This window comes from Heterocephalus glaber, unplaced genomic scaffold, assembly GCF_053883595.1.
Source record: "Heterocephalus glaber isolate CG9 unplaced genomic scaffold, H.glaber_assembly_v1.0 deba00001479, whole genome shotgun sequence".
In the NCBI taxonomy this organism is placed as follows: domain Eukaryota; kingdom Metazoa; phylum Chordata; class Mammalia; order Rodentia; family Bathyergidae; genus Heterocephalus; species Heterocephalus glaber.
The window spans coordinates 9,580,001-9,607,801 of record NW_028258316.1 but is presented as its reverse complement, the minus strand read 5'-3'; the positions used below and the strand labels follow the sequence as shown (position 1 = coordinate 9,607,801).

Here is a 27,801-nt window from a genome sequence, read left to right as displayed (position 1 = left end):
CCTGTCACATTTCTCAATGAGGTAATCAGCGTGGCAACACAAAACACAATGAGCCAGCCATGAGCTGGGCCCTAAAGCCAGGCAGAGCACATCCTTTTGTATGTGACTCTCTGTCTCCCACCTTGGCTCTCACTGCCACTGGCAGGTCATAGCTGCTGAGTGCCAGTCACCAGGTACCTACCAGGTTCAGGCACACCATCTCATCTAGTGAGCCCACCAGCCCTACGAGGATCTCTGATCTCTCTCAGGGCTGAGGAATGGGTAGTTTCTAGTTCCAGCTGCTCCAAATCCCTCAGCTAGGGGCTTAGGGATTGTATGCATCCGGATTCTAACCCAGGTCTGTTCAACTCTAAGTCCCTGCTCTCTAAGTGAATCCCCATGCCCTGGGTGAACTCTTGGACTGGCCTGAGTGTCTAGGAAAGGCTGCAAAGGAGACTGGTCCATGCTGCAGCCAAAACGTCAGAGCAGGGTTCCTGGTGTGTGTGGGGGGGCATCCTTTGGCTGAGACCCACAAGGAAGGTCTGAGCTGCTGCTCCCATAGCCTCACATGTCACACCATGCTGATGGCTCTGCAGTGACCACTGCTACTGGAGAGGTAGGTGGCAGTTGCCTTCCAGCAGTCAACACTTCTGGTGTACACACAGGGGCAGGCACTGTTTCAGATTCCCTTGCTGTGGAGCTCAATAAATCCTCACTGAGTATGTTTCAGGCATAAAAACACAGAGGAACTCCAGCTCATTAAACAGTGGGCAGAACCCTCTGATTCAGATATCAAAAAACAATGGTTAAATGTCAACTCATAGGCCACAGATAACCCTTATTCGTGAGTGAAGAGGCTCATCCATAATTGTGAGGTGTATCTGTTACTAAATCTGGCTACCCAGGTGGCAGTACCCAAATGTGCTTTGATAATGACAAAGAAGGAAAATAACAGTTTGGTCCTTGGAGAGATGGGCAAGCGGTGTATGACATCAACACAGCATCAAGCTCCAACATAAGCAGAGGTCTGATGAGACAAAGGTCCATCTTGGGTTGCAATTCTCTGCTGAAACGGGCAGCACGAGACCTGTTCACTTGCAGAAACTGACAAGTCACTCAGGTGCCAGGTCTCCCGGGTGTCTCCTCAACCCCTGGCGTTATTTTCCTTATGTTCATCCTGAGTCTTAGTCTGATCTCCTCTGAGGTCCTAACTAAACCAGACACAGGGAGAGTCGGGATTTTATCTTATTAAAATAGATATGGCTAATTTGTCTTTTCAAATTCATTTTAAATTAAATTGGATTTCCTCGGAAGGCTGCTAGGTCAGTTCCCCTGCTGCGAACGCAGGACAAAGGTTAATTGCACGCCCTCCACCAGCTCCTCTGCTCTCCTGGGCTGGCTCTGATAACCTGCCCCGAGAGGTGGGCAAGGCTTTGGTTTATTGGGCAATAATGTTGCCATTAGAGCCATTTACCATTAAGCCAGGAAACATTTTATTTTTTTTTAACTGAATAACAAGATATGATTGCAAAAACAAGAAAGAAATGTAATGATGCTACCAACTGATAGTGAGTCCTCCTAAAACACAAACCCAAAGAATAACAGCCAACCCATTTGCTACCCTAAAGGGCCCCAATAGATGTGAAAAGTGCACACCCTCCTGGAGCAAGCTGTTCTCTGGTTTCAGTGTAAAATTCTATTAACATTTTCACTTAATTTATCTCATTTAGACTATGTTCATGAAAATTTAACCCAGTAATTCCCTGTTATACAAAGCATAACAAAGTATGAATACTTAAATACAATGTAAATAAAACACTTTATCAATTATATTTTTGTATTCTAAATTAGTGACTTCACTTAGCGTGTCTGCCTTGCACAGCACCACACTATTTTTCAATTAAAGGTCCAGATGTTTCAAAGGCTCCAGTAGGCAAAGGCAGTTATGAGAAATGCTTCCTCTGCATTGTAATCATCACTACCACATCAGCTCCAGGCTGCATTAACATACTCATGTTTTATTCCAGCTCCCCTTCTTAACAGAGCAGGTAATTATGCAACACAGCAAAGAAACATAAGCCTAAGAGCTGGACAATTTCCTTACAAGCATCCACCTGAGCAACACATTTTCATACATGATCTTAAAATTTTCTGGAAAATATTTCATTATATAAACTTGCTTGGCAGGAAAACTGACCATTTCGGTAATTTTTTGGTTCTAAAGAGTGAGTCACAGCACAAGCATACCAAAGATAGCTTCAAATACTCCTGAAAGTATAAGATGGACTGTGTATACACTTGCTTATGTATATTGAAAATCAACTAGAACTTTGTGTGTGTAAAACAACCATCATCTGTTATAATCTAAACCACTTTTTTCTCATTTTTAATGGCAGTGTCATCTCTTGAACAAGTCAATTTTAATTTTTATTTCTACTAGCCAAAAATGACAACTCACCTGTGCTGAGACTAAGTAGCAATTATTCCTGTTTCTATTCGATAGAAAAATAATACCAGAGCAGAACAAAATGCAATTTTGACAGCTGCAACAAAAATCCTATTGCATTTATTATTTAGTTAGTTATTCACAAATAGAAAAGAATAACCTATATTATAAGAGATACTGCTATGCTTGGTAAACACAGTATAATTTAATGGGAAATGGTAGTTCCTCGTCATTAAAGAGAAACTGTAATACAATTAAGTTAATCATAATTTTTAATTATTCTCCAAAAATTTTGTAGACTATTCCAAGAGATGTCCTAATGAAGATCCCATTCAAAAGATAAATGCTTTTACAAATATTAAAACCTCAGACAGGTCAAATCCTGGCAGGTTATACTTCAGCATCTGAAAGCAGACAGCTTCCGTTCCTTCCTGAAGGAACCTTAGGTGGAACATTTTTAATACATCACTGTGTCACTTTTTAATGTGCCTCAATCTATTAACCACATGGCAAACTAACAGGGATTTTTAAAATATGGGTTTTATGGCTTTGTGCTGGTGATTAATTAAATAAATAGCCACCATTTCACAAATCATCCCTCTAATTAGTCTAAAACAGACACATTGCATTCACTGGTATTACTGCCATCTGAAGCTCACAGAAGGGCAGGAGTGGTGCAGCGCTGCCTCGTCCCTTCACTTTGGAGCCCATTGTTGTGGCTCCATGGCTGGCATCCCACCCTGCCACCCAGAGGCAGAGGTGCCATCCTTGCAGGTGTTGTAGTCAGCTGGAATGTGGCTCCAGCTGTGCAGAAAAGATGTTCTCCTTAATTATTCTCTCTCCCCCTAAAGGAAACAATGAAACAACAAAGGAATGAAGCACAACCTTCAGCTGCAAACACAAGAGGCTTCACCAACACAGATCATGGAGTGAATAAGGAAGTTTGTTGATTTAGAGATAAGTACAGTAAGAGGTCAAAGAGGCTGTTCACAGAACTCAAAACAAGTTATGACATTATCTTGAATTCAGATACCAAGCAATTATTTCCAAATCCTATTATTTAAAGGATTCCATTCAAAGACTGAGACAGTCACTCTTTTTGAAATTAATAGAAATTCAACGTAACTTGTTTTAGTAGCATACTTTAAAAGGTGACAATTCTAGGGCTGGGGATTTAGCTCAGTGGTTCTGCCGCCTGTCTTGCAAGCGCAAGGTCCCAAGTTCGATCCCCGGTACAAAAAAAAAAAAAAGATAATTCTTCTGAAAGCAAATTAAGCTGAGAAATAATTTTTAGTACCAGGAAAAACAATCAAAGGAGAATATCTCAAGAACCCAATTTCCTTGAAAAAAAATTGTGTGGTTTCCTTTTTAAATTTCATTAGGAAGGAAGGAAGGAAAGTAGGAAGGAAGGAAAGGAGAGAGGGAGGGAAGAAGGAAGGAGAGGGAAGGAAAGGGGGAATAGAAGAGAGGGAAACAGAAGGAGGAAAATAAAACGAAAGGGATAAAGGAAAAGGGGAAGGAAAAGGGAGGATGTAAAGGAAATGGGAAAATTCAGTAGGGATCGCACACCAAAATATACTACAGATTATGTGGAAAGAGCTGTCTTCATTTTCCATCTTTAAGAACATTTCTAAGAATAAAAGGAAGAAATGGGGTACAGGAGAAAAGACCTAGACCCTGAAGCAAGATAAGCTTTGAAGGGTCTTGTGCCTTTAGCTAAATCACATAATCTATTGGCTTCAGTTTCCTCCCCTTTAAAGGACTGTACCTTCCCACAGTAATTATAGAGAAACTAAGATGCTGTCCTAGTACACTGCTTACACAGAGGAAGTGCTCAAAAATGGTGCTAAGAGAAAGTGCATTGGTTATGAAAACTGGGTTGAAAACAGAGCCTAGGCTCTGTTTTCACTGTCCGTAGTGCTTTTTCAAAAGTCAAGGACACTGTAGCCAACACTACTGATGCTATGTTCCAAATAGGAATAGATGAAAGCACATCAGGTACATGAACACAGAGCAAAACATCTGAGTTTGGAGTATTGGGAAAGCCCAAATCGTCTGCAACCAAGAAGAAACTGTAGTTTCTTTAGCTCTATGTAGAGCTGGGGAAGGGTGTTTCTGAGACTCAGCACATGGTAGAATGGGGGGAGGAGGGGGAAAGAATGGGCTCTGGATTCAACAGACCACAGTTTGAATTCCAGCTTTTCTATTTACTAGTTGTGTGACCTCAGGCAAGTCTGTTCAACTTTCTAAGTTTCAGTTTCCCAGTCCCCAAAGGGGGTTATGATAACTACTTTATAAGGAAGCTGGGAAGAATGAATAAAATAGCATAATAGATGCTCTAGCATACAGTCGACATTCAAACAACTTCTATTAAGTCGAATCACATGAAGCTGCTGGTATTCAATCATTATAACCTACAAAACTTGTAATTTCATATGGGAATACTTTTTTGAGACAGGGTCTTGCTTTGCAGTTCAGGCTGGCCTTGAACTCGCAGCAATCCTCCTGCCTTAGCCTCCCAAGTGCTAGGATTACAGACATGTGCCACCACAACCAGCCTCATGTGGTAATATTATATGACCAAGACAATACACATTATAAGCTAGAGAAATGATGAAAAATTCTCAAAAACAGAATGAATTCCACTCCTATCAAAGGAAGCAAACCAAAATATAATAGGTGTTTTTAAAGATGGGCTCTTAATTCCAATAATGTTAGCAGCTGATATTTATTAAAGACTTACTTTAGGTCAGACACTATCCCACATATTTGACATCTATAATATCAGTTTATATAATCTCAAAAGAACTCTATGGGGTAGACTCAACCACTGTTCCCATTTTGCAAGGAAGCTTGTAGAAATGAAAGTATCTCCTCAAGGTCACAAATCTGGTGAAGCTGGGGTGCCAACCTAAGGCTGTCTAACTTCAGAGCTTGAGTTCCTGTCCATCACTTAAAACCACTTCCCCTAATACAAAGCTACTTATTTCCAGTTGAGAAAACTGTGTCCATGGAGACAAATAGCAAATAATTTATAACTCAACATCTGGACCTTCCAAAGGCTGGATATGCCAGTGGGCCAGCAAGCACCACCAGGGACGGTCTTTTATACCAGCACCATCAGAGAGCAGGATGATGCACCCAAAAGCTGTACTGCCACCATGACACTCCAGGGTATCACTGTCATAGTGTTCTCCCATGTCATAGTGTTATTAAAAATGAGGGTCAAGGATTTAGCTCAGTGGTTCCAGCACCTGCCTTGTAAGCGCAAGGTCTCGAGTTTGATCCCGGGTACCAAAAAAAGAGGAAAATATAAGACACACTTCAAAGTTTCCAGGAAAAACTCTGAAGTTTTAACCAGATAGCTGCAGCATTCCCATTACTGCATAGCCAAGCCTTTTCACTATGGGACAAAGATAGGAAAGCTTTTTCTTGGCTCATTTTTTCATTTATCTATCTGTGTTTATATCTTTTACTTCCTGAATCCTCTGATGTGTACAACAAACAAGCCATTAGAGAAAGGGGAATGGCACAGGCAGCAGATATCATGCATCCACTTGGCATGGTGGCACACACCTACAGTCCCAGCACCAAGAGAGCCTGAGGCAAGAGGACTGCAAACTCAAGTCTGGCCTGGACAACTTAGTGAGACCTTCTCTCAAAATAAAATATAAAAAGGGTGGAGATGTAGTTCAGTGGTAGAGCACCCCCACGTTCAATCCCCAGAAAAAGAGAGAGAGAGAGAGAGAGACAGAGAGATATCAAATCAAGGAAATCCCTCAAAGCCAATATTCTAAAGGTAATCAGACTTGCACGTGAGACTTCTTGGGCTGTGTCTGTGCTGAGTTGGGAAAGTGGCGACAGCAGCACTTCTGCCTGCACACTGTTCCCTGTGCTCTCCAGAGAGCGCCTGAGGAAGCAGCGGGAGCACGGTCTTCTGCGCAGCCACTGCTCTTCTGCAGTCCTGCTCAGGGGCTTCCCTGGGGTTTCCTCTGCGACAATTGCAGCAGAGACTCTGAGAGGAGGCTGAATGAGCGGCCTTAACCTTCCTGTAAACTGATATTTCCATAGAGGTTTATGACAAATGCTTCAAATAAGTCAATTTCCTTCACTAAAAAACCAAAGTGACAATAGTAGTACCAAGAGAAAAACACAAAGACAATGAATAAGATGTACCTCTCCTCTTTGTGCAGGCAAAAAATATAGAGCAAAGGGTTAGGTGCAGGTGGGTGACACAATTCCTTCTTTCAGACAGGATGCTCTACAGTGAAGCCTACCCAAAAAGTTACAGAGAATCAGATTGAGTCACATCAAGGGGAGGAGGAAAAACACCTGAATGTTTCACGTTACAGGATAAACATTGATGCTACGGTGTGAAGTATATCTGGATTTCTGTTGATTAGAAATTTGTCTAAAAATGTAACTAAATCTCTTTTCTAAAAAAGTACTCACTTCCAGCACTCATCTGGGGATCCCAAATGGTTAGTTTTTTTTGAACTGGTGAGGATGAAAATTCCTAACTATCCTTGAGGTCCCACCAGAAGGGAAGATGCTTTCTTCCTCAGAAGTACCCTAGGCAGCTCCCTTGGGCCACAGAAAGTGGAAAGTCCCTTTAAACTAAAGGGATAGAGATGTATATGTTCCTCAACTAATGAACAAAACACAAAAAATGGTGGAACTGCAAAGAACCTTAAGAAGCCCACTCTTAGAAAGCCGAAGGTAGGTAAACAGCCCTCTCTGGCCAAACTTTATATAGTATTTTCCTTATCTTCTGACCCCGTAGTGCTTTGAAAAACAAGAAGTTTTTCCCTTGTTCATAGTTTCTCCCATATACTCATGTTCAGTTTTATATTACTTGGTGTGTAACATGAGATGTTTCACATTAATTTGTATTAGCACCGTAAACACTTCTGGAAAGAAGATGCCTAGAACTGAAAATATCCATGATCTACTCTGTCAGGCACTGGACTAAGCACCCTACATACAACCTATTTCTATACTGTACATAGATCTGCAAAGCAGTCCTCACAAACTCCTTTTCACAGGCAACTATACTGGTAAGAAATTAAAGATAAAGAGCTGGGAGTGCAGCTCAGTGGTACAGTGCCTGCCTAGCATGTGCAAGACCCAAAGCGGGGAGGAAGCTGATTACAAAGCTAGTAAGAGAATGTACACAGAAACCTGGGTGTGACTGACTCAAAATTTGGTCACAATCATAACTTGATTACACTTCTTTTCAAAACCAATATACTTATAAAAGTTTCTCAAAGGGAAAAGCTCTAATTTAAAAAACACTAATATTTTCAATGAACATTTTTCATGAACTCTAGAGCCATGATACATTAAAGCATGAACTCTTTTTTCTTCCACAACATTTACAACAACACATTAAAAATGTTTTCCATTGAGCTAGGCATGGTGGTGCATGCTTGTAATCCCAACTACCTGGGAGGCTGAGGTAGGAGAATCACGAGTCCAAGCCCAACCTGGACAATTTAAGATTCTGTCTCAAAAGGGAAAAGAAAATAACTACAAATTTTTTGAAAGAATATAAAAGTACTGATTTAAAAAGTACTGACTTAACCTGATTCAATATAGTCATAAGTTTTAAAGAAAGTTACAAAAGCCTGAAAATTAAGTGAAAAGGGGAATCTAGGGAAAACCAAACACACTTTTTGCCCTCATGATACCTGCCAAACAAGGTAGTATTAGGCATCAGTAGTTATTTTTGTCAGATGGATACCTGGACAGCCTATCTACAATATACACTAAAGCTGAGATACCTAAAGATTTATTTTTAAAAAATATTTTATTCTTTTATTGGTACATTTTAGGTATACAATACATTTACATTTATCATTGGGTGCTTGTACCTATACATGATGTATCTTGGTTCTTATTTTCTCCCCATTACCTGTGTGCCCTTCACCCCCTCCACCCTTCCCTATTTATATAGATTTCGTTTCCATTTTTTTTCTTTTCTCATAATTTTTCCTTTCCCTTCTTTCCTTTCCCCTTCCCCTCACACTTCTCCTACACCTTTGGTCCTTTTCCTATTTCAAATTATCAATTATTCATTTTAATCATTTTAACTCTTATTTACACTTTCAGTTTCTCACACTAGAGAAACTATTTGGTATTTACATGTGTGTCCTATTTATTACACTTAAGAGTATGGCCTCAATATGCATCCATTTAGCTATAAATGTCTCTAGTTTCTCGTTCTTTATGGCTGAGTAGTACACCATTTTATAAAAAAAGCCACATCTTCTTTATCCAGTTTCCAATTGATGGGCACTTGGGCTGTTTCCAAGCTTTAGCTATTACAAACTGTGCCGCTATAAACATGGGTGCACATATATCGCTGTGGTATGATTCTTTTAATTCTTTGGGGAAGATACCCAGCAGGGGAATAGCTGGGTCAAATGGGACCTCCAGTCCTAGTTCTTTGAGGTATCTCCATACTGATTTCCACACTGGTTGCACCAGTCTGCCCTCCCACCAACAATGGAGAAAGGTTCCTTTCTCCCCAGACCCCCCGGCCAACATTTGTAATTGGTTGATTTCTTGATAGGAGCCACTCTTTCTGGGATGAGGAGGAATCTCAGTGTTGTTTTCATCTGCATCTCTCAAATGACCAGTCCCAAAGATCTATATAGTTATGTGAGAGTAAACTAAGGCATCTCAATCTGACTAGCATCTGGGGAAGATTACCTGTCTTCCCACTACCACTAGTTTGGTTTCCTCTGTACTTCACTTTATGTACCTTTTCCCTTTGTTGACTTTGTTTGCATTCCTTTGTTGTAATAAATCAGACTCTTAAGTACGATATTTGCTGTGTGCTGAGTCCTCTTAGCAAATCAGTGAAACAGAAGGTAGTCTTGGAGGGCCAGGGATTTAGCTCAGTGGTTCCGCCATCTGCCTCGCAAGCACAAGGTGCCGGGTTTGATCCCCAGTACCAAAAAAAAGGTAGTCTTGGAGACTCCCAACACAGATTTCATTTAACTTCAGCTCACCTCTTCACTGGCCTCCATAATGATGACATGTGGGCACATGAATGGAGTAGCCATGGTGACAGTGATGGAAGCTACATATGGGCTCAACAGCATGGTCTCTCACTTACCAAGACAAATACTGTACTTTCCACTGTGAAATATCCACCCTCCCAGCAACAGAGGCCAATGTTGAGCCTCTAATACAGCATCATCCCTTAAGGAGACCAACCAGCCATCTAAAGGCAAGTTGATGGCCTTCCTGCCCGACGGGGATTTTGGCAGAGATCAATATATTCAAGTATGGGTTTACCTTTTCTGCCAATGATGCTTCAGTCAGTGCTACTGTCTCAGAGTGTCTGACCCACCAAGGTGGCGGCCTACATAATACTGCCCCACTCTGAGGAACCACCTTACTGTAAAGGTGTGAGAGGAGGATATAATCACAGGATCCTCTAGTCAGATCACACACCATTCTATCTAAAGGATGAATTCACTGAATGAGTGAATAACCTGTTCGAGGTAAAGATGAAGCACTAGCTCAGAAACGACACCTTGTAAGGCTGGGATGTCATCTTCATCCCAGTATATAATATGTATACTAAAAATTAACAATGATTATATGGTATCAAGTCCCTAACAGGTTAAAAACATAGTTCTAGGAACCAAAGGGAAAAGCAGGAAGAGCCCCATTCACCATTACTTACAGTGATCCACTTGAGGAATTTATACTTCCTATCCCTACAAATCAAGACCCCTGATTCTCAATGGAAGAATGCTTCCAGCAGAAGACACACAGCAAGAGCAACACTAGATGTTAAAACTATGGTTGCTCCCCAGGCTCTTTGTGCTGAGGGACATCAGACAAGAGGAGACATCACTCTCCTGACAAGAGTGATGGACTCTCGTAAGCAGAACACAGGGCTCCTGTTATGCAATGCAGGCAGGAAAGAACATATCTGGTCAGTAGACCCTCTGCGTGTATCTTATTACTCTTTCACTCAAATCAAAATTCCCTTTAGGTAAAAGTCAAGAGACCTTGTGCAAGGATATAAATGTTTGGCATAAAACTAAGAAGCAGGGGAATTAAAGACACTTCTGTGAAGAAGAGTGGCCTGCAAAAGGAGAAGCAATGTTCTTCCTCCCTGAGTGAGTGATGGGTACATAAGGGATTACTGAGTAACTATTTATACCTTGTGTATAATTTTTAATGTTTTTCTCTGCATACTCAATATTTAATTTTTAAATTTAAAACAAAAATATTTACAAGTGAACCCATTTCCTTACTTGAGTGATGAATGAGAAGCCTCACAACCCTTCCAACTTTGCAGGGAGGAAAAAAATACCCCACTACACCCAAGCAACTGACCATGTCCTATAAGGACTTAAGGAGGGAGCAATGCAGTAAGTGCTACCAACACCCTTAACAATTTCTCTTTATACTCTCTCTCTCCCTTCAAGTTCTTCATGCCCTCTCTAGTTTACAAATCAAAAACAGTCTTAAGGCAAAAGGCTGGATGTTAGAACTAATCTATTATGGGACTGATATGAATCAAGGAAAATAAGTTGGGAGGAAAAGAAAAATCCAAAACCCCTTCTAAGTTTAGTTGAAGTTCTGGAAAACCTTAAACTGATGCCAGATGGTAATTTAAATGTTGGTCTCCATTTAACAAAAATTTAAGATTATTGCAGGCAGAACACAGAGATACCATCTTTTGATGTATTGTAAGCATGAATATTTTTTCAGAGTAAATGAAAAGGATACAAAATGATTTCAAAGGCAGAAAAGCCCGAGTCACTCAAAATACATACCTGAAATGATATTTTTCAATGATGGCAAAAGCAACAACAAATATTTAATACAAGCTTGCAGAAGCACTAAAGAAAAGGGTCACTTAGAAGAATTCAAACATTTTCATCTATGCCCTTCCTCAGTATACTCATTAAAATTTGTCTTAATAGTCTCTGACATTTAAGAGATATTTACATTTTGTAGCTTGAAGACTAACATTTACTTAATGCCAACTTTCAGCTCAGTGCCAAGTATGACAGTGTTAGTAGCATCAACAGCCAACAACACACTAGACAAAAAAAAAGTAGACAGTTTAAAAATGGAAATAAAAGATGCAAAAAAAGCCACTGATTTATGCTATACATTACTCCATATTAACAATATTTCTTTAGACCACATGGGAAATCTTCAAAGAACAAATGAAAAACTACTGCAGATAATTTGGCAATATAAAGGAATACAAAATTAACACACCAAAATCAGCAGGCTTCATGCTGTACAGTCAGAAACATAAAAGAACATAAGACCCTAGTACAATAGCAACAACTATGAATACCTACGAATAAACTTAAGAACTATGACGGATACTTGAAAAACCCTGTCCACAGTAATGTATTTAAAATCTAAAAGCTGTAGAGAAAAAAATTATAAATTTTATTGTATTAAAAAATAGTACATAATCAAACAAAAATAAATCCATGTTCAAAGTCAAGGCATAGATAAACTTGACTAAGCTTCATAATATATAAAGAACACCTAGAAAGTAAGAAAAAGATCAAGAATCCAACACATCTGGGCAGTTCAAAAAACTGTAGAGGTTCTTAAATGTAAAGAAGGCCAACATCATTCATAAGAGAAATGCAAATTAAAACTACACAGATTCATTTTCCATCTATTAGACTGGCAAAAATCCAAGAGTTTGATAAATTCTATGGCAAAGCTGTGGAGAAATAGGCACTCTCACACTTTGCTGGGAGGAGTATCACAATCCCTATGGAGGGCAATATGGCAATACTTACAAAAATTATAAATGCATATTCCCTTTGACCCAGTAATTCTGCTTCTTGGAATTTATCCGACAATTGTACATGTGCAAAATGCCATATGTACAAAGTTACTCACTACAGCATTACTTGTAATAGCAAAAGATTATAAATAACTCATCTTAACTAATAGGGACCTGGTTAAATAAATTGTAATGCTCCTTATCAATGGAATACTATGCAGCTATGCGAAGAAATGAAAAATTTTCTGGGCACCAACATGTATAGACTTTCCAGTCACTTTGTTAAGTAAAAATAAGCAAACTCTAGGACAGCATTACAAATACGCTACTTGGGGCTAGGGATGTAGGTCAGTGGTAGAGGATGTGCTTATTTGCAAGCACAAGACCTTGAGTTCAACCTCAGCAGCACCTGCCCCCAAGGTATGTACATTTTGTATCAAGGGGGAGGAAAATAAGAATATATGTATATTCAATATATATTCATATTTTCATACGAACACTTGAAGACACACAAACTAGTGAAATGGATGTGAGTAAAGACTGGCTAAACAGGACAGGAGAGACCAAAAGACTTTTAACTGCTTAATTTTTTTTTATATTTTTGAACTATAAAAACACATTACTTATTTAAAACATGAAAAAATAAGAACAACAATAGCACTATCATTTATTGTGTGCTCACTCAAGATGGGCATGTATTATCTTATGTAATCTTCATTAACACACTAAAGTGGGTAATATAAACCTCAATATAAAGCAGAGAAAACTGAGTCCAGGAAAGTTTCTATATCTGTAAGCCAGTAATATTACCTATCTCACAGGTTGTTGTCAAGATTAAATGAGATCATGTATATAAAATAGCACAATGTCTGACACACAGTAAATACTTAATGCTTTATCATTCCAAGACAACTACTTTCAAGAGCTGGAGACGTAGCTCAATGGTACAGTACTTGTCTAGCACATACAAGGCCACAAATGGACTCATTCCCCAGTACAAAAACAACAGCAACAACAACAACAAAAAGAAAGCTTTCAAGGATGTTTCAATCAACTGAACCAAATAAAATATAATGAAGATAAAATTTTATTGTGGCTTTTTTTTTGGTTCTGGGGATCAAACTTGGGACCCTGCGCTTACGAGGCAGGCGGTGGAACCACTGAGCTAAATCCCTGGCCCTTGTTTTGTTTTTAGAGACAGTCTCACTATGTCACTCAAGCTAGCCTTGAACTCACTATGTAGTCCAGGCTGGCCTTGAACAATGAAGATAAAATTTTAGCAAAGACACTTTAATTGAAATTTTTATACATGTAAATTAAACAGCCTTTTCTAATTAATTGAAGTCTACTTTAGATATGCTACATCCTTACTATATAAATTACATAGCCGTTAAAAAAATGCTCACACCCCATAACTACACTTGGGGTTTTAAGGTCACTAAAAGTCTGAATATACTTGATTAAAAAAAAGTGTATCAACTGAAAAGTTTCGAAGTATAAGTATTATTTATTTTTAAAAGTGAAGAAGACTGTATATGTGACTGTAACTTAAAGAAAATTCCAAAATGACTGGAGAAAAGATAGCCTCTTTAGTAAATGGTGTTAGGATAAAAAGGTATCCACATGCAGAAGATTGAACCTAGACCCGTATCTCTCTCTCCATATACTGAACTAAAATCAAAATGGATCAAAGAACTAAATGTTAATACAGAAACAACCTGCTAGAAGACAAAACAGGTAAAACCGTGGAAGTCACAGTTGTACGCAAGGACTCTCTGAACAGAACCCCACTTGCATAGGAAATAGTATCAAGAATCAATAAATGGGATCATATCAAATTAAAAAGCTTCTGGGACAGGGGATTTAGGTCAGTGGCTCCATACCTGCCTCGCAAAATCAAGGTCCTGAGTTAGATCCCCTGTAAAGGGTGGGGGACGACAACGACGATGACTTGTGTACAGCAAAAGAAACAACTGAGTGGAAAAGACAACCTACAGAATAAGAAAAAAAATTTGCCAGTCACTCCTCAGACAGAGGACTCATAATCTAGAATATATATAGAACTAAAAAAATTAGATCCCCCCAAAATAAAAGATACAATCAAAAAATGGGGAACTGAAATGAATACACACTTCTCAGAAGTACAGTCAATAAATACATGGAAACATGCTCAGCATCACTGGGCATTAGAGCAATGCAAATTAAAACAACACTGAGATTCCATCTCATTCCAGTAAGAGCAGCCATGATCAAGAAATCAAATAATAACAAATGCTAGTGAGGAAGTGGAGAAGAAGGGACTCTTCTACATTGTTGGTGGGAATGTAAACCAGTACAACCACTGTGGAAATTAGTGTGGGGAGTCCTCAAAACACTGAAACTAGAAATTCCACTTAGTATTCCCAAGTATTCCCCTTCTAGGTCTCTTCCTGAAAGAGTTAAAGACATCATATTATAATGATATATACATATCCACATTTATAGCAGAACAATTCATAATAGCTAAATCTTAGAAACAGCCTATATGTCCATTAACAGATGAATGGATAAAGAAAATGTGGTATTTACACACAGTGGAGTACTACTCTGCTATAAAGAAAAACCTGAGTCCTCTGTAGAAAATTGGATGCATCTTGAGACAATAATGTTAAGTGAAATAAGCCATATATACAAGCTTAAATATTGCATGGATTCGAAACCCAAAGTATAAATAAAGAGCAAAATAAAAGATAATAGGAAGTAGAGAGATGTATCTTTCTCAAAGGGGAAGGAGGATCAAGAAATGGAAGGAGTAGGGAGGAAGGGGAGGGAAAAAGAGATGAAAGAAGAAATTAAGATGTGTGATGTATGTGTACCAACTCCACACAAGAAATATAAACATTACATACTGCAAACATGTAGTAATTTTTTTTTTTTAGTGCCAGGGATCAAACTTGGGCCCTTGCACTTGAGAGGCAGGTGGCAGAACCACTGAGCTAAATCCTTGGCCCAACATGTAGTAATTTAAAAAAAAATTTTTTAAAGAAAATTTCAAAATGAAAGATTTGGTTTCAAGATGCTGTCACTTGTAATTTACTTACTCATATACAACAGGATAACCCATACTGTGAAACTATACCAATCACTGTACACGTTGTTAACCCATAAGCAATATGCTATTTTGGGAAAATTTCAAACAAAACACCAACTTTCCCCTTTCTAGAAACAGCTACACCGCACCTAGGACTCATTCTCATATTTAACACCAATGAAAAGCAGATGAAGAGGGAAAAAAACTGCATATAGACAGCTAGCTTTCCATAAGCTTATCAAAGGCCACAAGATAAGGCTGAATTATCTCAAAAAAGAATTAAGATTGGGCAGAGGCTCACTAAACTTTTTTTTTTGGTACCAGAGATCAAACTCAGGACCTTGCACTTGTGAGGCAGGTGGCGGCACCACTGAGCTAAATCCCTGGCCCTCACTAAACATTTTAATTGAGGTTTTAAGTTTTTGTTTTTGTTCTGTCTGAAAAATACTCTATGCATGGATCATCCAAATGTACACAAGAAGAACAAGGGGTCATATTTAAAGTTTAGAATGAAGTAAAATATGTCCTTATTAATGATTCTAAGTTTAATTTTGATTTTGAAAAGAATGCACATTTACTCACTATATTGTAAAATGAACTATTTCTTCTATTCCCAGGTTTCCTACCTTTAGTCATAAAACAGGACTTTCCACCCTTCTAGGAACACTGGAAAGAGTAGTCCCCACCCTTATTTTTTAGCCTAACCTGTTCTCTCAGAAGTGCATGCTAATCAACCATTTCTGTGTGTTCAGCCTGTTGGGATCAGGACCTGACCAGCCTTCTAGAAGTAGGTCTGGAGAGGTTCTAGCTCTCTGATCTCTTTACTGGCATGGAAAGGGTAGGAGAAAGCAATTCTAGTAAGTCTGTCTCCTCTGCTGATCCAATCTTTCCTTGTGTGAGTCATGCCAATGCCTAGACCTGCAACATCCAACATAGTAGACATAAGCCAGCCATATTTGATGATTTAAATTTAATCACTTTAAATAATATTTAAAACTCTATTCCATAGTCGCATTAGTTACACTTCAAGTACTTAACTGACACATGTGGCTAATGGCTATCACACTGGGCAATGTGGATATAGAACACTTCTATCCTCATAGGAAGTTCTACCAGACAAAGCTGGACTGGACTCAAAAGGAGAAAATATTAAGAAAGTCTGATTAGGGCTACATCCTAACTTGATTTTGGCTATATATCTGAACCTGATTTACCAATAATGAAGTGGATATGTTTAATTTCATTTTCTGATTTCTCTAACTCTCATCATACCAAAGTCAAATCAGGGAGATGCATGATTAATGTTCATCTCTGAATTTCTAAGAAGAATAACTAGCACATACAGAACATTTATAATTTATCAGCCACTATACAAAAGCTTTATTTTAATTTTTCTAATTCTTGATACAATATTATAAAGGAGGTACTATTATCATCACATATCTTTTACAGGTTTAAAAAAAAGAAGACAAAGCCTTAGAGAAATTAAGTGATTTGTCCATGGTTGCTATAAGTGGTGGAGTCAGGATTCAATTTAGAAAATCAAAAGCAAATAAAAACGATAGGTCTAATTCATATATAAAAACAGAAATTAAGTAAGGCTCATCCCATGGAAGTCTTCTGTGAAATTTTTATCATTACAGAAACACAGAAAATTAGAATAGGAGCAGAAACTAATGCAGTGTTTCATGACCATCTTTAGCCCATGACCCCTTCTGGTGACTATAAAACTTCATCTCCTGAAGATGATGTGTGCTATTAAAATGCCTTATACCTTTTTGCATGTTCCTGTCAAATTTTATAGGCTTTATTTTTTGGAAGTTTTTCTGTAAAAGTTAATCTTTCGTTTCCTAACATATTAGAATATTTAATATGCTTTTTCAAAATACATTCCTTCCCACTTCAAACATACATATACTGAACCATAAAAATTGATGACCCTATCTAATCTCCCCAATTTTAGAAATGGGAACAGTGAAACCAGAAGGGAGTGAGATGGGATAGTTCACTTGCACAGAGGGACAAAATTGCTAGAATCAGGACACACTGGTAAGGCTCAGCTAGCACACTTTACCTGACTCTTAAAAACCAAATTTCTTTTTTTTGTTTTTTGTTTTTTGGTACTGGGGATCAAACTCGGGACCTTGTGCTTGGCAAAGCAGGCGGCAGAACCACTGAGCTACATCCTCGGCCCAAAACCAAATTTCTTAACCCTATACCAAAATAAAAGTTTGAGATTTTGTCCTATTTGAGAGTAGACCTTGTGAGTGTTATGGGAATAAAGTTCTGAGAGAGTTTGACTAAGAATTCCCTATGTGACTGTATCACTGCTCGCCCCCTCCCATTTGTTAACTGCAGCTACAGTGTGCTTTTTCAGATTTTAAGATGTCAATTCCTGTCTTCAAATACAATTACCAGGGGCAAGCCAAAACACTTTTGGATTAAGCCCTTTCTCTGGCATCTTCTACCCTCATCCTGTGTTCTAGGCATACTGCACCACTTTTTTCCCTAGAATTCACCACCATCTCTCTCTTTTCATCATTTTTCACATTTTTGCATCAATGTTTTCCCTGCCTGGAAACCTCCTGCCTCACCAAGCCCCTCCCATCTTTAAAGGCCTGGCTTAGGGTTCATCAAAGTGTCACCCCTGACGCTTCACGTCCCCAGTCCAGGCCAGTCATCCTCTTCTAAGAACTCAGCCTACTAAATGTTCCCTTTCATGGCATTTGTTACACAGTATTATATGAGTCTCCATCTCCTCCAAGATTACATACCCCACTACATTAGGGAGATGCCTAGCTCACTCCCCATTGTATCCTCAGCATTTAGCCAGGTTCATGGCACATATAGCACTAAAGGGGCATCTGAAAAATGAATGAATTTTTCTTCCAATTATCTGGCTGGGCTTAATCACCCCAAGCTTACAACCAAACATGATCCTAAACTTTTTCTTTTATCTACTACCTGGTTAAGTTTTATTTTCCCTTTCTCTTTTTCTACCACTATCCCATACACAAATGACAGTACCCTCCCCACCTTTTTGACACTACTAGGGGTTGAACTCAAGGTGTTTGCACTGAGCTACATCCCCAGCCCTTTTTATTTTTTTAGTTTGATATTCTGGTTTCTCTTCAGATTGTATAAATCTTTCACCTTATTTTTAAATTTTTATTTATTTATTTTGATATCAGGGATTGAACTCAGGACCTTGCACTTCCGAGGCAGGTGGGGGCACCACTGAGCTAAATCCCCGGCCCTTACATTTTTATTTTCAGACAGGGTCTCACCACATTGCTCAGGCTGGCCACAAACTTGCAATCTTCCTGCCTCAGCCTCCCAGAATACAGGAATTACAGGCATGTACTACCACTTCTGGCTACATGCAGGCTATTCTTCCCAGATTTGTGCTTCCCACAAATGTGGCCAGCCTATCAAGGTTCTCATTCAAGTCCCACACAACAATGAACATCAGAGCCCTACGGTTTAGCACAACAGATAGCTCTCCAGCTGGACATGAATGCACTAATGACCACTCTGTGCCTAGTCACTCAGCCAAGTGCAAGTCCACTCAACTACAATGTAGTCTCAAACATTTTTCCAACTTGCCTATAAGAATTCTGTGCAAGGTTCTGCTAAAATAATTGGACGAGGGCTGGGGATTTAGCTCAGTGGTTTCGCCGCCTGCTGCACAAGTGCAAGGCCCTGAGTTCAATTCCCGGTATCAAAAAAAAAAAAATTGGACAGTTTGCTGATATTCAGAACACCATAACCAATGTACTCCAGCTAATCCATCCAAGAAAGAAACAAGGTTATTCTACCCTGCTTAATTCTAAAGCAACTCATGGTGCTCCTAGTAGTCATTCTCCTTTTTAAGATCACCAGCCCTTCAGCTGGTATGTGAGCATCTATAAATGCAAGAATGCTCTTTCCCAAAGCTGGAAAGGGAAGTCTATGAATGTGTAGGTTGCTGAAGGAGACATCATGAAAGAGGCTGAGTTTTATGGAAGATTACAACCTGCAGGACCAACAGAGCTTGGTAGAGGACAGGGAGAATAATCAAACCTAAGTGTGAATAAAAGAGACTGCAAGGCTGAATGTGAATAATAAAGAAAGCAAGTCAGCAGGCCTGGCCTAACTATAACCTGGGATAAGCAGAGACTACTAAAAAGCAGGTTTGTCCTGCTGGGCTGTCTCCTTGATCAAAAGGTCAATCACAGCTGGGCTTCTGCTTTTCTCATTTAAAATATAATAAAACACACATACTAGGTTAAGCAGAGCCGAAAAGTAATCCTTATGTAAAAGACAGTCGTCAGAATAGCCAATCTAGTTTCTCTAAAGCATTTCCTGATGACGAATCCATGCCAGGATTATGTGTAATGGGCAATTTTGTTGCAAAGGACTATTGTGCAACATTTTCCCATTTCTCTTTCAGAAAAATGCAGAGGTAATTATGTACTCATAGCCAGTGTAGCAAATCAGTTAAATTAAACCTGTATTTCATCTAACTTATATAGGATATGAATAACATAACTAACTTTTCTAATTTCATACTCTAGTACTCTCAAGTAAATAAAAGGGGAAAAAAAGTAAAGTTTTCCCCCTACAAATAGAATCTGTCACTTCCTAGGATGTGCACTTTTCAGCTCTTGCATCCTAAATGCATGTGGAGATATTATATGCACTTTCTATTTAGCAATTTAATTATATCTTTGCATTCAAAGAGTGGCAATGGTTTGCAGTAATAATCAGGTGAAAGCATTCTAACATTAATATGCTGGAATCCGATGTGTTAATTTGATGCAACTTTGCCTTGACAATATGTGATTAATTTGTTCTCAGGCTAGCCCTGCTCCCAGCTCTGACAGTTTAAAATGCTGGGTTTCTTTATCCATATCGCTATTTGACACGCCTTAGCCCACTGCTTTGCTAAGACCACTGTTAATTTGTAATGAACTTGCTTTTCAGGGGGGCTCCTTCATTTTTAATTCTGTCAGTGTCACCTCCTTGAGGAAAATTACAAGTTTCCGTAGGTGTGATTACTGCCAAGTGCTGCTGATAAGAGGTTTGAGAAAACAGGGCTTTATAAAGAAGTCTGTATTTAATCTGCTGAAACAGATTTATTGCCTCCAGACAGATAAATATAATACAAAGTTCTCTTATTTAAAAATCATCCCCAAGTTCTCCCTCACCACCACCTCCTCCTAAACAAAAACAGTTGCATTTCTAGGACTCAATAATGAGTCACTCAGGGAAAAGAGGTGTACATGTAATAAATTTAGCAATGATGGCAATTCTTGTCATCAAATTAGACTTGTAAGGGAGTCTTATAAAACATATGAATACACTTTTCACAAGTTGGGGAAGAGGGAAAATTCTCACTGAAACAATTATGATTTCACTTCCTAACTAGCAAAAGAATACTACACAGCTCCACCAGCCCATTTCCTTTGGGCAAACGGATTACTGGTGAAGCTAGGTATGGTTTAAATTTCTCTCTGGAATATGATCCTGACATGCTGGATGAAGGAGGAGAGAAAGTCAAAGTCTCACAAGATAATGCCTTCTATAACAATACAGTAGAGGAATAGTAGGTAGTTTCTAAAAGAGCTTTCTCTGGCATTTCCATTTAACCTTCAAAATGAGCACAGCTTCCTATGCCCATTTTTTCAGGCGAGGAAACCAAGCCTCTCAGCAGGTTCATCAGAAAGATTTATCAGCAACAAAAGGACTGAACTGGAGATTGAGATCCGTATCTTTTGACTGCTACTCCTCTGCTTTACTCCATCCCAGTCAACTGGATGGAATAGTTATCCTGTCTCTAATTATTCCACATATAGAGCTAATAATGTTGGATTCGTTCTCCTCAACCCTCATCCTTACTCATTTTCCATTTAATCAGTGGCATGCTCTGGAAATGCCAGCCTTCCTACTATGAAGCCCACTGTTGCCACAAAGCCAGGAAGTTCACATCTGCTAATTCTACCCTCAGGTTTACCAGATGTTCTTAAATGTCTATTTACACCAACAGCCAGAAGCTTACAATGGCCCCAGCTCACCTTAGACATCATTAATGGAACAAGTCCTTTCTCAGAAAATTAAATTTCCCAGTGCTTTTCAAACTAAATAAAACTCTTAGATATGAACTACCACAGGGCTCTCCTATTTCCCAGACCATCTTTTTCTTTGTTCCCCAGCTGCAGCTCCATGGAAAAGCCAAAAAGGATGCCTTCCACTGTACACTCAGGCTGAACTGGCTGTTACACAGCACTGGCACTTAGATCACTGCTCTGCTACATTCCCTACCATTGCCTTCCCCTGACTGTTTATGAGGCGGCCCTAAGTATGAAAGGGGCAGTTAAACTGTGGAATAACTGCTCCAAGGAATGTAATCTAATCACTACTCAAATTAAATACAAATAAGAAAAATTCAAAGGTGAAAAAGCAGAATGCAAAATTACACGTACAGTATAACTAAATTATGCTAAATGATGCAAAGATGACTTAGCATCTGTTGCTCAAAAGGAGACAAATGAAATTTTTGAGTCTTTATACAAAGCACTGTCAATGTTTCTTTATGGTGGTCTGTGTACCTATAGTTTGCAAGCTCCTTCAGAGCAGAGAGAGTTTGTTCATGTCTTTCTAGTTGTTTCACCTAGCAAGTAGGGGCTTGCTAAGTTTTTTACCAAATTAAACTAATGTTCTTAGATGGCGTGTCTGTAGCCACTTTAATATGGCTCCCTGCAGAGCAGCCCAGTCCATGTCTGACCGCGGACCTCAGCTGTGGCTCATGTGGTAGAAACAGCTGCTGCTCTGAGGAGCCTTCCCCTAAAGGACATACAGCTCTCGGGCAGAGACCCCATCCCTACTCCCAAGTCTTCCTTCTCCACTAATTTGTGTCATAAGGAACCCTAGGGAACTGCTGCTGAACAACGGGGAAAAAAGGGACCGGCTCAAAGACAAACACAACTCTGGAACAAGCAAAGGCAGAAAACACCTGTCCAATAGCAGGTCTCCTGCATAGAGTAGGCAGAAGAGATCTTGAAAGGGATGTCCAGTAGAGAACAAATATTAAAGTGAGTAGAAAGAAAAAAAACAAAACAAATCATTACAAACATTGGGAAGTTATGGCAAAGATATAAAAAGTGAATTAAATAACAAAGATCATTGAAAATTCACATACACATAAGAACTCTATAAGGGTAATACCAGTTAACTGCATATGCTCTAACAGGAGGGTTGGGAAAGTCAATTGAATAGTGCCAGAAGATTCATCATGCCTGAGGTGAAAATCCTAAGCCAAACACTGAACACAGGACAGTTGTATCTAGTAACTATCACCAGGCCATCCACAACTTAAAAAAAAAAAGCATTAATGGCCAGGATACATGAATCAGCATGCACCCTGATCACCTTTTACGTGCCAATGTCTGCAGCAGCATTTTCTCACCTATGATCCTTCAGATTATTTGCACAACTACCAACAAGTCTAGAAAGAAAGACTTCCAATCTACAGGAAGTTAAGTTCTTATTTACCTATGATGAGTGGCAAAGCTAGGACCCAAATCTATCTGATCCTTAATCCTTTGCCCAAGGGGCCCATGTTTGACTAAGAAACACACATGTACATACCTGATCTGATTAGAAACATCACAAACCAGTGTCTAGTATAATGTAAATGATACAAAGGTACAGAGGGAAGACGTAGATAAAAAGTGGTTCAAGTTTCAAAATGCTTTTCAAGTTGAATTTTGCTCTGAATTATGAGGAAAATGAGGAAACAGGGTAAAGATACCAAGGCTGAAATGTGAAAAGACTACAAATCACCTGTGGTCCAGGAACGTAACTTTCAGGTAATAGAATGGGACCACAATGGGAGACAAGATGCAGATTTGGAATCAAGATGACGCAGGGTCCAGCCCTGTGCAAGCTTTCTTAAATGCCTGCTTTCAGCACTTGCTCAACCAATAACCACATTCCCCTGAAAATAAGAGCTAGGTGGAAAATAATCACTATTCTCTTGCCCGGTGGCTACTCTGTAAGGCAGGAAAGGCAAAGATAGGCTGATTGGGGCTGGCATTTCTGATCTCTAGTTTTTCGAGGCTGATTATTTTCCAGGTAGGTCTTATTTTCAGAGAAAGGGGGAATTATTGTGCATCTAACATGCCAGTTTACAGTTGTGGTGTCTTCTCCTCTGTCTCTTGTTTTCCTCATCTAGAATGAAGAATAAAAATCTCTCTCTGAGCTGTAGTGAAGTTTACAGGAGAAACAATGTATTGATTATTAAAGTAGATTACCCACCGCTGGAAAGTTGGGGGTAGGTAAATTCTGGCGGAGCTGAACTCAATAGTAAGATTACAGCTGGAAAGGACACAGGCAAAGGGTGCCAATGTGAAGGGATCTGTCGGGTGAAGTTTAGCTTCGTCACCTCGGGAGGGGAGTGGGGTGTTTAATTTGGCCAGGACTACACAGGACACGTGGAGTAAGAGCACAAGTGGCAGGAGACCGACCTGGAATTGCCTCTTTAACATAAATGGCATTTAAGTCCTGGATCAAGGAATGACTGGAGAATCTGAGAAGGAAGCAGTGGCTGACATCAGGGACACACTGCGAGAGGCATAAAAAAGGAAACTATTCCAATAAAGTTACATAGCTTAACTCTCATTCACTTTACAATCTTCTTTTCAGAATAATTACCTGGACATTACTGATTTCATAGAAAGAGCCTTTGTTTTACATATAAAATACACTCTAAAACTGGGGACAGTGGCACAAACCTATAACCCCAGCTACTCAGGAGGCTGAGGCAGGAGGATTGTAAGTTTGAGCCCAGGCTGGGTAACTTATTGAGTCCCTGTCTCAAGATAAAAACAAAATAAAAAGGATTGGGGATGTAGCTCAGTGGCAGAGCATGTGCAAGGCTCTAGGTTCAATCTCAGTACTACAAAAACAAAACAAAACAACTTAAATATTTTTCTGCTTTTTCTACTGGCAACATCCTTTCCTCTAGTCATACAAGTCTAAATACTGGCTGGACAAATTATCCCAATCTTTCCAAGATGAGGCTGCAATCTGCTTACTCTCATTCATGTCCCTCAATCACTCAGGCCTGAGAAGGCCGAGCCTGTACCCTTCAAGGCTGCAGCACATAAAATATTATCATTAGTACAATAGCAGCACTCTGTCCCTCAGCACCTGTCTCCTACAGTGTCAGCCACAAATACTCCAATGGCAAGAAAGACTTTATGAAAACCTCTGGGCAAAAGAAATGATCATCACCTTTGTGGCTGAGCCCTTTGGGGAGTTGGAGCCACTTAAGAACTGGCTGAGAATTAACCTCACAATAATAAGTGGCAGGCCTTTGGGAGCTCTCCACACATCAAGTAAGAACACACAGGGTAAGAACACTCTCCAGCTCGGTAGTGCCAGGGTTCACATGACGACTCTCTGTTCCTCAGTTTCCTCACCTTTCCTAGGGATGATTATAGCACCTCCTCACAGGGCTGTGAAAATGAATCAATACATGCAAAGCACTCAGAATCATGCCTGGCACATAAGAAATTCTCAATGTATGCTAGCTGCTATTATTGTTGTTATCATTAGAATTGTTTAAACCCCCACCCTCAACGCCAGCTGAGCCGTTCGCTGGGGACTATGCACACAGAGAAGTGGGGAGAGACACAGGCCCCAGATCTGTACCCTAAGAAATACAGGAAAGGTGCTATGGAAATACAGAGAGGAAGCCACTGTCTGGTGAGCCAAGGAAATGTTATGGAAGAGGTGACATCTGAGTTGGCTCTTTAAGAGGACAAGTAGGAATTTTCCAGAAGAAAGAAGTTTAATTTACATGGCAGTGAATATGACATCTGCTTTTTAATACACAAGGCCTGAGTCAGAATGTCTACGTTTTGTGGAAAGATAGACAGCTCCCTGGAAGGTGGATGAAGAGGGCAGCCATAGGCTCATTCCTCTTCTGAGGAATACAAACAACACAGGCAAGTCTGTGGGGGTGGAATCCTCGAGGCAGTCACTGAAAAACTGAATCATAAAGATTACAGCCAGAACTTCCTCAGGGCTCAAGACTTCACTAACTTCTCCTATTAGACCTTAGTCTAGGCTCAACTCCTTTATTCTTCCAAATCATCCATTCTTTGTTTATCTCACCAGACTCCCTGAGCCAGCTCTTTGAGGACAGGGACTACCCTTTCATAATGTACCCCCGGGACCTCTTATTCTATCTCTGCCAGAAGCAAGGTATACTTTCAATAAATGTTTGATGAATGCATAATCTGCCCTTCCCACATTCATTAAAGGACCCAAATATTTAAGGGTCTCTAAATGTCTCATATTAATCCTAAGATTAAATAATTCTGATGATCAATTGATTCTCATTTTACTGACTGGTTTCAGCCTTGAAGGGTGAGATGATGCATGAAAAGTCACGTAGAAAGCTATGACAATAAGTAAAAGAACCCTGATCTCAGGAATTGAGTACTTTTCTAGAACCAAACTGGAAAAAGCTTGGACTATTAATTTCTTCTTATGTTATATATCAGGAAAACTAGAGATTCTTATGTCCTACTAACATTCAACATATTTGACAAGCAAATAATATGCATTTGAAAAATATTTCTTTCAATGCATGTGGTTCTTCTTAAATAGCACGATCTCCAAAATCAATAAAGTGGATTCAAAGCTGGCCCTACCATAAAGCAGGATGTGACCTTGAGGAAGTTGCTCAATCTCTCCAGATCCAGTACCAACATAGGAATAAGAATGTTTTACATCATTGAATTACAGTGTAAGTTACATGTTGTCTAGATTAAATGTGTGCTACCTGGCACATAGCACGTGTTCATGGAACAGAAGACACTACTATCTCTGTTATTCCTAAAGACAGAAGTCTCATTTTCCCCCTTCCCCTAGTGCCTAGTATTATGCTCTGGACATAATAGCCACTCAAAATTTTCTGACTCTATGACTAAGAGAGGGGAAAAAAAAAAAAAAAGGAAATCAAATGAGTAGGTAATGTCACATCTGGGGAAAAATTCATATAACAGTTTAAGATGTCATATATGAATATCATATACTTTTAATACAACCCTTTCGTTGTTTTAAAAATCTGGCTTATCTTTGTCTAAAAACAGAACTAGGTGAGCTTTTTCTTATAACTTTCTATTTTAACATCTGTTTCATTATTATCGTTACAATTGAAGAAGCACTATACAACCACATTAGGAAAAGACGTGATAAAAATTGCTAAATAAGTCCAAAGATAATCTCTATATTTTGCACATATCATTTCATACTTTTTTCTATATGAATATACTATTTTATAACCTTTTCATCTATTTATTACAAAACTCTTTCTACTGAGGATGAGGGAGGTGAGAGGAAGGAGAAAGGGGAAGTAAAAAGTATCAAGATGCAATATGCATACGTGCCAATTCCCACACGATGAATATATCTACTGTGTTGCAAAAATATACTAACAAAAAAATAAGAAAAAAACTTTCTATACCAAGAAGTGACATTGATGTCATTGTTTTAATCACTATTTAATTTTCACTATGTGAATACTGTGCCATAATTTATTTAACTAATTCTCTACTACTTGGTCATTTAGGTTATTTTCAGTGTTTCAGCAATATTTATAGTAAAAAGTCATATTTTCATACAATTTTCTGATTAGTTACTCAAAATATACTTCTAGATGTATAGTTTCTGCATCACAGGGCATATATATTTTTCAATTTTTTGATATATATATATATATAATATACAGCCAAATTACCCTCCAAAAGTTACCAATTTGGTCTTGCCAACATGGAAACTGCTGTTGACTTTACTCTCTTTACAATGTGAAGGGCAAGAAATTCTACATCAGTGCTGTCTTATTTTGCCCCTCCCCTTGAAATTTCTTAAATATGTACAGAAATGCACATTCTTTACAAGATAATCAACTGGATAGGTGTTCAGGAAATATCAATCCTTAAATTTAAGAATACACCTTTGCTAAAAAAAGAAAAAAGAATATGCCTAAACTCAAGTGGAGCTCTGATTAAGAAATAAAATATTCAGGAAGCATTTAGCTTTCCCAAAAGGGGTTAAGAGGTGAATGGAGAGATCAGAAGGCAATGGACCTCCACAGGGTGTCCTTAGAAGGATAGATTTCATGAGAAAAATAGACATTTTACTAATCACCTCATAACCTCCTAAGGCAGGTGTCTAATGTATGAACTACCAGGACGGTCCAAGACAACCTTCATTAACCCATTTACGTTAATTATTTTCATTAAAGATGAGTGCATAATAAGGGTTCAAAATTACAAACTGTAGGCAACTCATCTATTCTAGAAGTACGAGTCCTTGAAAAACGTGAAACAGAAAACTCCACATTAGCACAATTTTACCCCAAAATGGCAAAATGAATTTTTGCAACACAACTGTCCCTCTGCTATCACTGTTAATGTTAAGAGACTAGATAAAGAATTATTAGCACCATTAATGTAATATCGA

General features: G+C 38.9%; 1 protein-coding gene across 22 annotated transcripts in view; it reads right to left on the bottom strand.

Moving 5' to 3' along the window:
* Mapkap1 (MAPK associated protein 1) overlaps positions 1-27,801 on the bottom strand; it is a 233,563-nt gene that overhangs the window by 143,741 nt on the left and 62,021 nt on the right. For 11 of the 22 annotated variants that reach the window (XM_021262054.2, XM_087183197.1, XM_087183196.1 and 8 more), the window contains one exon: positions 14,099-14,206. The exons of the other annotated variants lie outside the window; for them this stretch is intronic. In XM_021262054.2, the coding sequence (XP_021117713.1) occupies positions 14,099-14,206 (108 nt within the window). The remainder of the gene's footprint in view (positions 1-14,098; positions 14,207-27,801) is intronic. 22 annotated transcript variants of the gene reach the window in all.